Genomic DNA, 14,458 nt, shown 5'->3' with positions numbered 1-14,458 from the left:
GATTCCCATCCACTTTTGCTTTTGTACTTTCTGTACAAAGTGCAAGCTGGTCTCCATATTGGAAGAGAAGATTGAAGGTCTGGAGCAACAGGTAACGACCCTGCGTTGTATACGAGAGACTGAGGATTTTCTGGACCAAACTCAGGATAGCCTTCTAGGGGCACAAAGCTCTAAAGATGTAGAGCAGGTTGCACAGAGGAGCCAAGAGGCCAGTGAAGAAGCTTGGCAACATGTGACCTCCAGAAGAGGTAAGCGGAATGTCCGGGTTCCAGTAACACAGACACAGGTAACTAACCGCTTTCATGTTCTCTCCACAGGTACCAATGCGGAGAGTGGACCAGATGATACGTCTGGGGGGAGAAAGCGGAAGGAGACTCCGCTGGTTGGGAGGCATGAGATGCGATGTCCTGAGGTTGGAGGTTCCACGACCACCACTCCCAAGAGGAGAAGGCGGGTGGTGGTGGTCGGGGACTCTCTCCTCCGGGGGACTGAGTCATCTATCTGCCGCCCTGACCGGGAAAACCGAGAAGTCTGCTGCTTGCCAGGGGCTAAGATTCGTGATGTGACGGAGAGACTGCCGAGACTCATCAAGCCCTCGGATCGCTACCCCTTCCTGCTTCTCCACGTGGGCACCAATGATACTGCCAAGAATGACCTTGAGCGGATCACTGCGGACTACGTGGCTCTGGGAAGAAGGATAAAGGAGTTGGAGGCGCAAGTGGTGTTCTCGTCCATCCTCCCCGTGGAAGGAAAAGGCCTGGGTAGGGACCGTCGAATCGTGGAGGTCAACGAATGGCTACGCAGGTGGTGTCGGAGAGAAGGCTTTGGATTCTTTGACCATGGGATGGTGTTCCATGAAGGAGGAGTGCTGGGCAGAGACGGGCTCCATCTTACGAAGAGAGGGAAGAACATCTTTGCCAGCAGGCTGGCTAACCTAGTGAGGAGGGCTTTAAACTAGGTTCACCGGGGGAAGGAGACCAAAGCCCTGAGGTAAGTGGGAAAGCGGGATACCGGGAGGAAGCACAGGCAGGAAGGTCTGTGAGGAGAGGGCTCCTGCCTCATACTGGGAATGAGGGGCGATCAACAGGTTATCTCAAGTGCTTATATACAAATGCACAAAGCCTTGGAAACAAGCAGGGAGAACTGGAGGTCCTGGTGATGTCAAGGAATTATGACGTGATTGGAATAACAGAGACTTGGTGGGATAACTCACATGACTGGAGTACAGTCATGGATGGTTATAAACTGTTCAGGAAGGACAGGCAGGGCAGAAAAGGTGGGGGAGTAGCACTGTATGTAAGGGAGCAGTATGACTGCTCAGAGCTCCGGTACGAAACTGTGGAAAAACCTGAGTGTCTCTGGATTAAGTTTAGAAGTGTGTGCAACAAGAGTGATGTCATGGTGGGAGTCTGCTATAGACCACCGGACCAGGGGGATGAGGTGGATGAGGCTTTCTTCCGGCAACTCACGGAAGCTACTAGATCGCATGCCCTGATTCTCATGGGTGACTTTTAATTTTCCTGATATCTGCTGGGAGAGCAATACAGCGGTGCATAGACAATCCAGGAAGTTTTTGGAAAGCGTAGGGGACAATTTCCTGGTGCAAGTGCTAGGGGAGCCAACTAGGGGGAGCGCTTTTCTTGACCTGCTGCTCACAAACCGGGTAGAATTAGTGGGGGAAGCAAAAGTGGATGGGAATCTGGGAGGCAGTGACCATGAGTTGGTTGAGTTCAGGATCCTGACGCAGGGAAGAAAGGTAAGCAGCAGGATACGGACCCTGGACTTCAGGAAAGCAGACTTTGACTCCCTCAGGGAACAGATGGCCAGGATCCCCTGGGGGACTAACATGAAAGGGAAGGGAGTCCAGGAGAGCTGGCTGTATTTCAAGGAATCCCTGTTGAGGTTACAGGGACAAACCATCCCGATGAGTCGAAAGAATAGTAAATATGGCAGGCGACCAGCTTGGCTTAATGGTGAAATCCTAGCGGATCTTAAACATAAAAAAGAAGCTTACAAGAAGTGGAAGCTTGGACATATGACCAGGGAAGAGTATAAAAATATTGCTCGGGCATGTAGGAAAGATATCAGGAGGGCCAAATCGCACCTGGAGCTGCAGCTAGCAAGAGATGTCAAGAGTAACAAGAAGGGTTTCTTCAGGTATGTTGGCAACAAGAAGAAAGCCAAGGAAAGTGTGGGCCCCTTACTGAATGAGGGAGGCAAGCTAGTGACAGAGGATGTGGAAAAAGCTAATGTACTCAATGCTTTTTTGCCTCTGTTTTCACTAACAAGGTCAGCTCCCAGACTGCTGTGCTGGGCAACACAAAATGGGGAAGAGATGGCCAGCCCTCTGTAGAGATAGAGGTGGTTAGGGACTATTTAGAAAAGCTGGACGTGCACAAGTCCATGGGGCCGGACGAATTGCATCCGAGAGTGCTGAAGGAATTGGCGGCTGTGATTGCAGAGCCCTTAGCCATTATCTTTGAAAACTCGTGGCGAACGGGGGAAGTCCCGGATGACTGGAAAAAGGCTAATGTAGTGCCCATCTTTAAAAAAGGGAAGAAGGAGGATCCTGGGAACTACAGGCCGGTCAGCCTCACCTCAGTCCCTGGAAAAATCATGGAGCAGGTCCTCAAAGAATCAATCCTGAAGCACTTAGAGGAGAGGAAAGTGATCAGGAACAGTCAGCATGGATTCACCAAGGGAAGGTCATGCCTGACTAATCTAATCGCCTTTTATGATGAGATTACTGGTTCTGTGGATGAAGGGAAAGCAGTGGATGTATTGTTTCTTGACTTTAGCAAAGCTTTTGACACGGTCTCCCACAGCATTCTTGTCAGCAAGTTAAGGAAGTATGGGCTGGATGAATGCACTATAAGGTGGGTAGAAAGCTGGCTAGATTGTCGGGCTCAACGGGTAGTGATCAATGGCTCCATGTCTAGTTGGCAGCCGGTGTCAAGTGGAGTGCCCCAGGGGTCGGTCCTGGGGCCCGTTTTGTTCAATATCTTCATAAATGATCTGGAGGATGGTGTGGATTGCACTCTCAGCAAATTTGCGGATGATACTAAACTGGGAGGAGTGGTAGATACGCTGGAGGGGAGGGATAGGATACAGAAGGACCTAGACAAATTGGAGGATTGGGCCAAAAGAAATCTAATGAGGTTCAATAAGGATAAATGCAGGGTCCTGCACTTAGGATGGAAGAATCCAATGCACCGCTACAGACTAGGGACCGAATGGCTCGGCAGCAGTTCTGTGGAAAAGGACCTAGGGGTGACAGTGGACGAGAAGCTGGATATGAGTCAGCAGTGTGCCCTTGTTGCCAAGAAGGCCAATGGCATTTTGGGTTGTATAAGTAGGGGCATAGCGAGCAGATCGAGGGACGTGATCGTTCCCCTCTATTCGACACTGGTGAGGCCTCATCTGGAGTACTGTGTCCAGTTTTGGGCCCCACACTACAGGAAGGATGTGGATAAATTGGAAAGAGTACAACGAAGGGCAACGAAAATGATTAGGGGTCTAGAGCACATGACTTATGAGGAGAGGCTGAGGGAGCTGGGATTGTTTAGTCTGGAGAAGAGAAGAATGAGGGGGGATTTGATAGCTGCTTTCAACTACCTGAAAGGGGGTTTCAAAGAGGATGGCTCTAGACTGTTCTCAATGGTAGCAGATGACAGAACGAGGAGTAATGGTCTCAAGTTGCAATGGGGGAGGTTTAGATTGGATATTAGGAAAAACTTTTTCACTAAGAGGGTGGTGAAACAATGGAATGCGTTACCTAGGGAGGTGGTAGAATCTCCTTCCTTAGAGGTTTTTAAGGTCAGGCTTGACAAAGCCCTAGCTGGGATGATTTAACTGGGACTTGATCCTGCTTTGAGCAGGGGGTTGGACTAGATGACCTTCTGGGGTCCCTTCCAACCCTGATATTCTATGATTCTATGATTCCCCCACTAATTCTACCCGGTTTGTGAGCAGCAGGTCAAGAAAAGCGCTCCCCCTAGTTGGCTCCCCTAGCACTTGCACCAGGAAATTGTCCCCTACGCTTTCCAAAACATCTCGGGAGGTGGACGGGATAGGGGCAGGGGCAGCGTTAGAGGCGAGATCCTGGGCAGGGAGAGGGCTCTCAGTGATGCCGGGCATGGACCAGCCCACCTTAAGAGGCAGGACTCTATGCTCCCTCCCACCCCAGCAGTAGGGAGGGAGGTGTGGGGATTTTTTGCACCTGCGCACTGAGAGGACAGAGCAGCCGTATGACTCCTCCCTGAAAAGGGCGGGGATTGTGCGTGGGCGGGCTGGACACGCAGGCTCGTAGCTGCACATGCGCAAGGAGAGGCGTTTTCAAGGGCTAGGAAGTGGTGGGGAAAACGCCTCCTTACCGACAGGCGTACAAAAAAGAGGAGAGCCAAGAAAAAGGGAAAGGAGGACTTGTGGCACCTTAGAGACTAACAAATTTATTAGAGCCTAAGCTTTCGTGAGCTACAGCTCTCTTCATCGGATGCATTTGGTGGAAAAAACAGAGGGGAGATCCTTTTTTCCACCAAATGCATCGGATGCAGTGAGCTGTAGCTCACGAAAGCTTATGCTCTAATAAATGTGTTAGTCTCTAAGGTGCCACAAGTCCTCCTTTCCTTTTTGCGAATACAGACTAACACGGCTGCTCCTCTAAAAGAAAAAGGGAGGAGCCTTTCTCCACACATGCGCATTGCGCACTGAGAGGCGGCTTCAGTACTGTTTCCATCCTGAGACTGGGGAGAAGGGCCGCCCACTCCCTACACATGCGCATTATGAAACACGTGTAGCGCTGGGAGGCGGGGCTCTCGGTCCTCCTTGCACAGGCGCAGTATATTCGAGCCCGGCCCGTCGCGCGCTGCTCTAGGCTAGGGCGGCCGGGGGCGGGCGGGCGATGGATTTCCTCGGGGCGCGGAGTGCGGTGCTGGCTGTGCTGAGCGGCGCGCGCGCAGGCGACCGGTCCCGCCTGCTGCACTGGATGCGAACGACCAGTAAGCGATGCATTCGCCGACCGCGGCACCTGTCCGCCCTCAGCGAGCCTCAGGCACCGCGTGGGGGCTGGGCTTTCCCCGGGAGTTTGAGGCGCTGCGCGTGCCGCGCCCGTTGGGCTCGGGGATTTGTCAACGGGCGGCTCTGCCCTTGCGCGCGGCTCCTCCCCTGGGTCGGCTCAGCGCGGCCATCGGAAGGTGTCGCCCCTGACTAACGTGTGCCCCTCACTTCTAAGTATCGAGTGAAGGAGGGCTCGCTTAGATTGCGGAAACTCCGGTGTTGGCCGCCTCCAGGATTCAACTACCGCACCTGGGCCCCCCAAAATTGTAGCTTAAAAATTGAGACACGTAAAAAAAAAAAAAGTAGGGATCTTATTTGTGGTGGGGTTTCTGAGCCTTTAGGGTACGCTAGGGTCACGGGTTCAAGCTTTTCTCTGAAGCTCCGTGGGCTAAACGCTTCCCTTGTAAAGCCAGTGTTGCTTGGTCGGCTAGGGTTATCCACGGGGTGGACTTGGTGACTTCTCAAAGTCCTTTCCAGCCCAACATTTATACTAGGCTGTGAAAGCTGAAGTCACCCCCAATCTCTTGATTCCAGCAGCTGGGGCTCTAAGAAAATACCCTATCACAAGAATTAGCAACGTTGAATTTGCATTGGTGTCACTTACAAATTTTAGGTTTCGTCTAAAGGCAGGAGATGCACCTGTTCAATTTAAATTGGGTTAAAATCCATTTTTAGTGAAAAGGCTGTAGTGTAGATGCTTTTATTGCAATTTAAACTGCAAACATACAAGCAAGGGTGATGATAAACATGAGAAATACAAAATATAATCTAATAAGTGTAAGAATTTCCAAAATCCCATTTACTTAGGAAACTATATCCCTTTTGATTATTAAGAAAAGAAACATTTATAAGTACAGTAGGGTCCTGTTCCATGATTGGGGTTCCTAGGTATTACGTGAATACAAATAACTGTTTTTGAAGTTGGTAGCATTTCTCTAAGACCCTAAATAGAGAAAAATACCTTGATAAGTAAGGAGGGATAAGAACTACACCAATACATTAATGTATTGGTGATAAATGTCAACATGCAGTTTGTGGATTATGTCTTCTCCCATTCATTCATGTGCTCATATTTACACTGCCATTACATGAGAATCCCACCTTTTCCAGAATCTTGATTTGGCAGATTTATTGATACTATAAGAAAAGACTGTTGAGTGATGGCACTTTTCTATGTCTATCTGACTCATTACCATAGCATCAGAGTGCCTCACAGTCTTAAACATAATTTATCCCCACAAGATCCTTGTGAAATAAAGTACTTTTATCCACATTTTTCGGTGGGGGGGGGGGAAAGAAGAGGCAGAAACTGAGGCATGGAGATTAAGTGTTACACAGGAAGGCTGGTACAGAGTAGGATCTTGGGACTCAGTATATAGCACCCTTATTATTGGGCCAGCTAGCTTTGAGCTGTGTATATGCCATTTCTAAAAAGACTTTGAAAAATTAGTCTGTTTAGTTTCTTAGAATTGTTCACAACAATCTTTGAGACAGTTAAAAATGTAGAGTATGAATTTAGATAATCCACTGAAGCCATAGCCTCATAGATAGTACTGTGCTGAATAAAGTACAGCCCCAGATCCCTGTCCGCTTCTCCTCTCCCACCCCCTAGAACCATAACCCTGCTCCTGGCACTAGCTTGGAGGGGTTGGGGGAGGATCAGGAGGGTGTGGACGGGTATAAAGGTGGGGGTGCAACCCTCAAGTTTGGGGACCATTTCATTAGGCTGATTATGGGATATTTTGCTCCCACATTATAGATTAGGAGGAGACCAAACAGATCAAATTTTAATGTAGTCTTTAAGCATAAGGTTTAATGTTTATTCCAAAAATCATTAATATTAACTTACATGGATGCCAGGTTTGTATAATTTTTGGTGGTGCCCAGAACGGGTTCAAGCAGAGCCATCCCGTCCATAGGATGGGACTGTGGCAACTGCCTCAGGCCCCGTGCTTTGGGGGCCCCATGCTTCAGGGGGACACAGGGTCCGGGTTGACCTGGAAGGTTAGTGCAGGGCCTGGTGCTGGCAGCAGCGAGCAACCTAGCCTGCCGTGTTCCACCCCACCCCACCGGCTCCTAGCGGAAGCCAGAAAGAGGCAGGGTGGGGGCTTGGGGAAACTGGTAGAGCAGGAGCAAGGTGGAGCAGGGCAGGCTGGGGTCACGTTGCTTGTTGCTGCCAGCGCCAGGCCCCCCGCCAACCCTCCAGACAGCCCTGGATCCCATGTCCCCTTGAAGCATGGGGCCCCCCAAAGCGCAGGGTCTAGGGCAGTTGCCCCAGAACATCCTATGCATGGGACGGCTCTGATTAAATATAAACCCAAGCATTTGTGGAGCTGGGCCTACGTTCCTGCATATTGGTGGAGCATGGGCCCATGTAACTCACCACCTATGTTAAATTATTTGGGGTTCTTATCCATATAGATGTCCAATCCTGTTTTGCATCTTAAGTTTTTGGCCTCAACACACTGAAGTAGGTTTCACTGTTTAATGATGCATTGTGTGATTAAAAACTGAACACTAGCTCTTACTCTGTTTTCCTGTCACTTAGCTGGTTTCTGATTCATGATAATACTTTGCTTCTCACCTCATGACTACTTATTTTCTTTAGTGAAGGACTTATGAAAAGCCTTTTTGAAGTCTAAATGAACACTCTCATCCCATTTTTCTTTGTCTACCATTCTGATACCTTCATAGAATTCTAATAGGTTAGAGACATGATTTTCCCTTGCACATACCATGCTGATTAAACTCTATCATGGTCTTCCAGATGTTTATTATACTTTTAAACTATTGTTTCAATCAGTTTACCAGGTATCGATGCAAAGCTTGCTGGTCTGTGGTTCCTTGGATCGCCTCTAGAGCCTTTTTAAAATGTACATGTGTTTAGTACTCTTAATGAGAGACAGCATATTTTTGCTAAGAATTTCTGCACTTAAGATAATGAATCTGTCAGGTAGTTCAAAATCTGGGGCCGGAACTACTTTAATTGTTACAATCTGGTAGGCTGTGCTCTCATAATTTAATGTACTCTCTTGCTGTTTTTAAAAAGCTCCAGGAATTGGACACAGTCCAGAGGAGATCAACAAAAATGAGTAGTCTAGAAAACATGACCTACGAGGAAAGATTGAAGAAATTTGGTTTGTTTAGTCTGGAGAAGATGACAAGGGGGTCATGGTAGCAGTCTACAAGTACATAAAAGGTTGTTGTAAAAAGGGAGGGGTTCTTTTTAATCATTGAAGACAAGACAAGTAGTAATAGGCTTAAATTGCAACAAGGGATATTTAGACAGTAGGATAAATTTCCTAACTAAGGGTACTTAAGCACTGGAACAAAGTTACCTAAGGAGGTTGTGGAATCTCCATGACTGGCAGTTCTGAACACATTAGACAAGCTCCTGTCAAGGATGGTCTAAACAATACTTGGTCCTGCCTCAGTGCAGGGGACTGGACTAGATGACCAGTTGTATGGGTCTAGGATTTGTGGACCAAGCCAAAACTAACATGGCAACAGTTTTGTAATTGCAGTTCAGTATTTTTGAGTTTACATGTAGAAGATCAAATGCCAGGATAGACTGGATGCACTGGTAATACAGGATTGAATAACTAAAGTAACCAGTTGGAGAACAAAATAACTGGGTGTTCTCATTAGGTCTATGCAGGAATCCTCCCTATTCTAAGATTCTCACTGTTATTACAAGTTGAAATAGTTTTGCCTTTCAGAAATGACAGCCTCATGCCATGAGAACATAGCCCTTACATTTGCTAACTTCCTCACTATATGTATTTTTCTTCAGGAATACCTTCTTTATCAGTAGTATCAAGACTGCTGCATAGTATCTAATTATGTAGGAGTTAAAAATACACTTTTGGCTACTGTTCTTCACAGTTTTGAAAGATTGTGAGTGAATATTGCATCAGCACTAGGCAATAAAGAGACAGGAAACCATCTGTGTTCTTAGCTCTATAATGGCATCAACTGAGACTTCATGGTCTAGAACAGTGGTTCTCAAATTCACCGCCCAGACCACTTGAAAATTGCTCAGGGTCTCAACGGACCACTTAATCTTTCCAAATGTTGTTTGTACCTTTAGCTAATTATTGTAAAGCACTTTGGCTAAAAGTGCTAAGTAATGTTTTTTCCTACAAATAAAAGCACACAACTTATTTTAATATCATTAATCTTACCTTTCTAATGCATTGGATGTGCTCTTTCCCCTGCTGCAGAAGCCCCCAAGCAGGGGCTGGCAAAGGGGTGGGGGGACGGGGAAGGGTGTCTCTCCCTGGCAGCCACAGCCCTGGAGCTGGGGAAAGTCACCTCTTTCTCTGGCCACCGCAGCCCTGGACATCCTAAATTCCCCCCTTCTCACCCACTGCCTGTAGCATGGAATGCACTCACTGCCACCACACCTCTTCTGGTTACCTCAGGAGTTAGCCCTTCCAGCTCCAGAGTGCCTTCTGCTGGCTGGTGTTTCTCCTGTTGTCACATGTGTCTTACCACTGGCATCAGAGTAGGCCCCACATCCCCTTTGGCCCACAGTGCCTCTTCTCTGGGGTACTGCCCCACAGTAGTGCCCCCAGACTCAGGTGTCCTCACCAGGAAATCCCAATTCCCACATCACCTCAATGACCCACTACCAGTCTTCATCTAGCCCCATCCCTCAAGGGCAAACCACAGTCTGAAGTGGCCACTCATCAGCAAGGGGTTGGACCAGCTGCCTCTTCCTTCCCTGGCTGCTTCCCCACAGCCCCAGTACCTCCTCAGGCCTTGGAAGCAAAACCTCAGCCAGGGAGTTTGCCAGGCTGGAGCGCCTCCTGCCCTTTCCCAGCACTGCTCTGTCCAAGGTACCCCCTTCTGCTTGTAGGCAACCAGTCTTTCCCTCTCCAAGGCTGGAGAGAGACTGGCAGCCTTCTACTCCTGCAGCCCTTTTATAGAGTCCACCCTAGCCTTGATTGGCTGCCTCCCAGGCTTCTCTGATTAGCTCTCAGCCCGAGCCCTCCCCAAGGGCTGGCTTCTAACCCCTTCTGAGCTGGAGCAGGGGGATTGCCCTGCTACATGGCCCCTCCCATCTACCCCCTATTCCCCTCAAGGCCACCACCTCACTTTACAGGTGTGTCATCTCCAAGGTCCAAGCATCTAATTGGGGTGGCCCTTCATTCTTTTGTGTGTGGCCACTCAATTGTGCACCTTAGAGGGAGCTATCTGTGGACCACCTGAATGGAGCTATCAGACCACTTTTGGTCCACGGACCACAGTTTGAGACCTTCTGGTTTAGAACTTCCAGAGAGCCACAAGAGAAATACAGGTTTCAGAGTAGCAGCCGTGTTAGTATGTATTCGCAAAAAGAAAAGGAGTACTTGTGTCACCTTAGAGACTAAAATTTATTTGAGCATAAGCTTTCGTGAGCTGCATCCGATGAAGTGAGCTGTAGCTTACGAAGGCTTATGCTCAAATAAATTTGTTAGTCTCTAAGGTGCCACAAGAGAAATACAGTAACTTTAAATGCACAGAAGAGGGTCATGGAGAGGTGTGGAGCCTACAGGACATAACCTCCTGTCACTGTAAGCAAAGGTTAACACTCTTTCCAGATTCCTTGACATCAGCAGTGTTGCTGGTGTTTAAACAAGGAAGTAAACAAAAGTATCAATATTCACTCATCTTTAATCTGATTGTATGAGATACCTTCTTTGTAGTTAGGGGGAACATGCAAAAGTTTTAGGCATACATTTCTGAGTTTCTTATCATTACCCAGCTAATGGTGATAGTCACTCTCATCAGATTGGTAGTCGGAAGAAACACGCATACAACTCTCACCCTACAAATAACTTCACTTTTTTCCCCTCTACCACGACCTGGGGTTATTTTGGATGGCTATAGCCGCTCCTTGGAGCTCAGATCGTGTGTTGTATCTGCCATTTCCTTCTCTTGCACCAAGCTTGTCAAGAGGCAGTTGACAAATGGAGGAAGGAAAGGACTCTCTCTTATGGCTTATTCACCTAAAGAATTGAGTAGAGATTAAGTTGAGGCACTTGCTCAGCAGGGCTGTTCTCCTGAGCCCCCTCCTGCAGGTGTTGTCCAAAATACTGGGAGAGAGTTTGAATCTAGTGGAGGAAGATGGGGCTTAAAGTCACTATACTCTGCCAGAACTAGGGCCTCCGCTCAGCATTCTTGGTGATTCCTCATCTCATAGAGCTGCTCTGAGCAACAATTGTGGCAATGGTGAGGGAAGGCAGATCCTACTGCGTTCTTCTTTTAAAATTTCTCTGTTCTAGATTCTTATGCCACATCCATTACTGTAATATCTGAGCATTCCCATAACCACTAAGATTGGGACAGGACAAAGTATTGCAAGGAGTCAGTACTGAGATGCCTGGTTAACACTGACGACATCTCTAGAATTGGGGTTGTCCCACTCAAGGAAAAGCAGTATCATGGGAGATGCTGAAAAGTTGTCTAGTCTCCACAATCATGCACTGAATTTAAAGCCCAGTATTTCTAGGAATACAGAGGAGGGAGCACAACGATGTTGTGCAAAAAGAAAAGAACCAAATAATAGTGGGAAACCAATTTGAATGTATGTGGTGAAAAAGAGATCATTTCAACCAAGGGGAGTAAAATAAACAGGGAAAATGACATCTTCTGAGACACAAGTTTCTCCTTTCTTTTCTGTACTCCTACCAGAGTCCTATTTTTGTTCCCATCAAGATGTTGCATTGCAACAATTACACTTCCAGCTGAGGAGGGCTGGGCACGGTTCCAACATCACCAGCAGAGCAATTTAAGGCTCACATCCTCATTACCACCCCAGGGCTGAGTGTCATCTCATGACAGCTTGAGATAATGACCTGAGCAGGTGGATCCTCCTGCAGTAGCATGTTGCATCACTACTAAGACAGCTTGATTTTTTTTTACTTTTATTTTTATGAAAATGATAAATATGCACAATGTTATCTGGCACATCAGTTTAAAGTAATTTGAGATCTTTATAGCATAGCAAAAACCTAGTAACTTTTATCTTCTCTAGAATAAAGGCCATATCTGAACTAAGAACTCAAATAGAAAACTTGAAACAGTTCCTTGGTTTAACAGTTTTCAGGAGTAATCTTCCTTAGTAATTATGGAAACATAAATCAACGTCTTGAACCTATTTTTCTCCTCTGCCCATATACAGAATAAAATAAGTGATACTTTTTTCAGTTCTTACAAATTACAGAAGTTCCAAGTCTTTTCACAAAATGATAGAAATAGTCTACTGTCTTCAGGCAGCTGCTTAGCAACACAGCTTTCGCTCTTTCGCAACCAGCTACCTCATCCCACGCACTACAATGTAATGTTTCAGAGTAGCAGCCGTGTTAGTCTGTATTCGCAAAAAGAAAAGGAGTACTTGTGGCACCTTAGAGACTAACAAATTTATTAGAGCATAAGCTTTCGTGAGCTACAGCTCACTTCATCGGATGCATTTGGTGGAAAAATTTTTGAAAAATTTTGGTGTTTTTTTCCACCAAATGCATCCGATGAAGTGAGCTGTAGCTCACGAAAGCTTATGCTCTAATAAATTTGTTAGTCTCTAAGGTGCCACAAGTACTCCTTTTCTTCTTACTACAATGTAATGTAAGTCATTTTCTGGTGGCTTTCATTATAGATTTTCCTTTGAATTACAGTCAGTTTTAGATCTTGAAGAAATGAAACATTAACTATCAGAAATAGCAACAAGTAGCTTTGGTACTTTTTTTTAATTTTTTTTTTATTTAAATACTGGGAAAGCCGAGTCCCAGAAATTTTGCCCAAGGAAACTTGGACAAAACCTAAAGGCTAATTAAAGCCAATTTGGGAGCCCCCTGCAAAGATTCTGTTAAATTGTGGTGCAGAGTTCAGAGTGTGTGTGTGTGTGTGTGTGTGTGTGTGTGTGTGTGTGTAAGCTGAAAGAGGCTACTTGTAATATGCCCAGGTTGTGTTAAAAGAGGGAGACATCCTGGTTTACCAGGGGCTCAGATAATCCCTGCCAGCTCTCTGTCAATGTGATGCATTTCTTACTGCATAGAACTGGAGCATGAGCAGTAAATGAATTTGCATTGCTGATGTATTGTAGTGTGAGAACCCCAGCACTGCTAGTAGCAGATCTGGTGCTGGAACTCTAAAAGTGTGGTGTAAACTGTAGAAGAGCATTAACTTTGGCCTTGAATATGCGCCTGGATTTATTTCCCGAAGCCATTAGTGATGGCGTCCCGTCCAGATAGAAGTTTGAGAGCATTGTGTAAACTGACCCTCCAAACTTCTACTATTATAAAAGTGTCCTGGAATATATTAATGTTGATACAGAGAAGATGTGGTCTCAGGTTGAAAGACTCACGCTTTTAAAAAAACTCGTATGGTAAACTTTGGGGTACTTCAGTTAACTTCAGGAGGAGGGAAGGATGAGTTGACACTATCAGAATTGACTCTGTGACTTCAGGAAGTCCACATTTCAAATCTGAAACTAGAGTCATTAAGTCACCTTTCTTCTTGGCAACCAAAAAATCTTTTTTGTTGTATTTTGAGCTTTTAAAACAGATTGAACAAGTCTATTTGTGGATTCTTACTAATCAGTCATAAACTGATAAGTAGTGCCCTACCAAATTCACAACCATGGAAAAATGTGTCACGGACTGTGAAATCTGGTCTCCCACCGTGAAATCTGGGTTTTTTTGTGTGGTTTTACCATATATTGTACAGCTTTCATGGGGAAGACCAGTGTTTCTCAAATTGGGAGTCCTGACCCAAAGGGGAGTTCCAGGGGGGTCACGGTATTGCCACCCTTACTTCTGTGCCGCCTTCAGAGTTGGGCGGCCGGAGAGTGGCAGCTGTTGGCCAGGTGCTCAGCTGTGAAGGCAATGCCCCACCAGCAGTAGCGTAGAAGTAAGGATGGCGATACCATACCATACTGCCCTTACTTCTGCACTGCTGCCTTCAGAGCTGGGTGGCCAGAGAGTGGCGGCTGCTGACTGAGGGCCCAGCTCTGCAGGCAGCAGCGCAGAAGTAAGGGTGGCAGTACTATACCATGCCATCCTTACTTATTCGCTGCTGCTAGCAGCCGTTCTGCTTTCAGAGCTGGGATTCCGGCCAGCAGCTGCTGCTTTCCAGTTGCCCAGCTATGAAGGCTGTGCTGCTGCCAGCAGCAGCACAGAAGTAAGGGTAACAATACCACAACCCCCCCACAATAACTTTGCAAACCCCTTCCCACCCTCCCTGCACAATTCCTTTTTGGGTCAAGATCCCTAAAATTACAATATTGTGAAATTTCAGATCTAAATAGCTGAAATCATTAAATTTATTATTTTTAAAATCCTGTGACTGAGACTGTGACAAAAATGGACTGTGAATTTGATATGGCTCTACTGATAAGGCTGTAAAAATCCCCTTATCCATA

The 14,458-nt window shown here is 46.7% G+C and overlaps 2 protein-coding genes across 8 annotated transcripts in view; one reads left to right on the top strand and one right to left on the bottom strand.

Moving 5' to 3' along the window:
- SRP54 (signal recognition particle 54) overlaps positions 1 to 9,955 on the bottom strand; it is a 43,576-nt gene extending 33,621 nt beyond the window's left edge. Inside the window, exon 1 of the mRNA XM_043516599.1 lies at positions 9,451 to 9,955. The gene's annotated coding sequence lies outside the window, so the exon portion shown is untranslated. The remainder of the gene's footprint in view (positions 1 to 9,450) is intronic.
- Positions 4,664 to 14,458, top strand: part of LOC119858098 — a 38,208-nt gene continuing 28,413 nt past the window's right edge. Inside the window, exon 1 of one of the 7 annotated variants that reach the window (XM_038408046.2) lies at positions 4,664 to 4,997. In XM_038408046.2, the coding sequence (XP_038263974.1) occupies positions 4,901 to 4,997 (97 nt within the window). In that variant the 5' untranslated portion in view covers positions 4,664 to 4,900. Of the gene's footprint in view, positions 4,998 to 5,143; positions 5,322 to 7,631; positions 7,761 to 14,458 lie in introns of those variants that run through there. The other 6 variants (XM_043516605.1, XM_038408049.2, XM_043516604.1 and 3 more) reach the window with 6 other exon arrangements.

Source organism: Dermochelys coriacea, chromosome 6 (genome assembly GCF_009764565.3).
Source record: "Dermochelys coriacea isolate rDerCor1 chromosome 6, rDerCor1.pri.v4, whole genome shotgun sequence".
NCBI classification, from domain to species: Eukaryota; Metazoa; Chordata; order Testudines; family Dermochelyidae; genus Dermochelys; species Dermochelys coriacea.
This window is presented reverse-complemented; position numbering and strand designations above follow the sequence as displayed.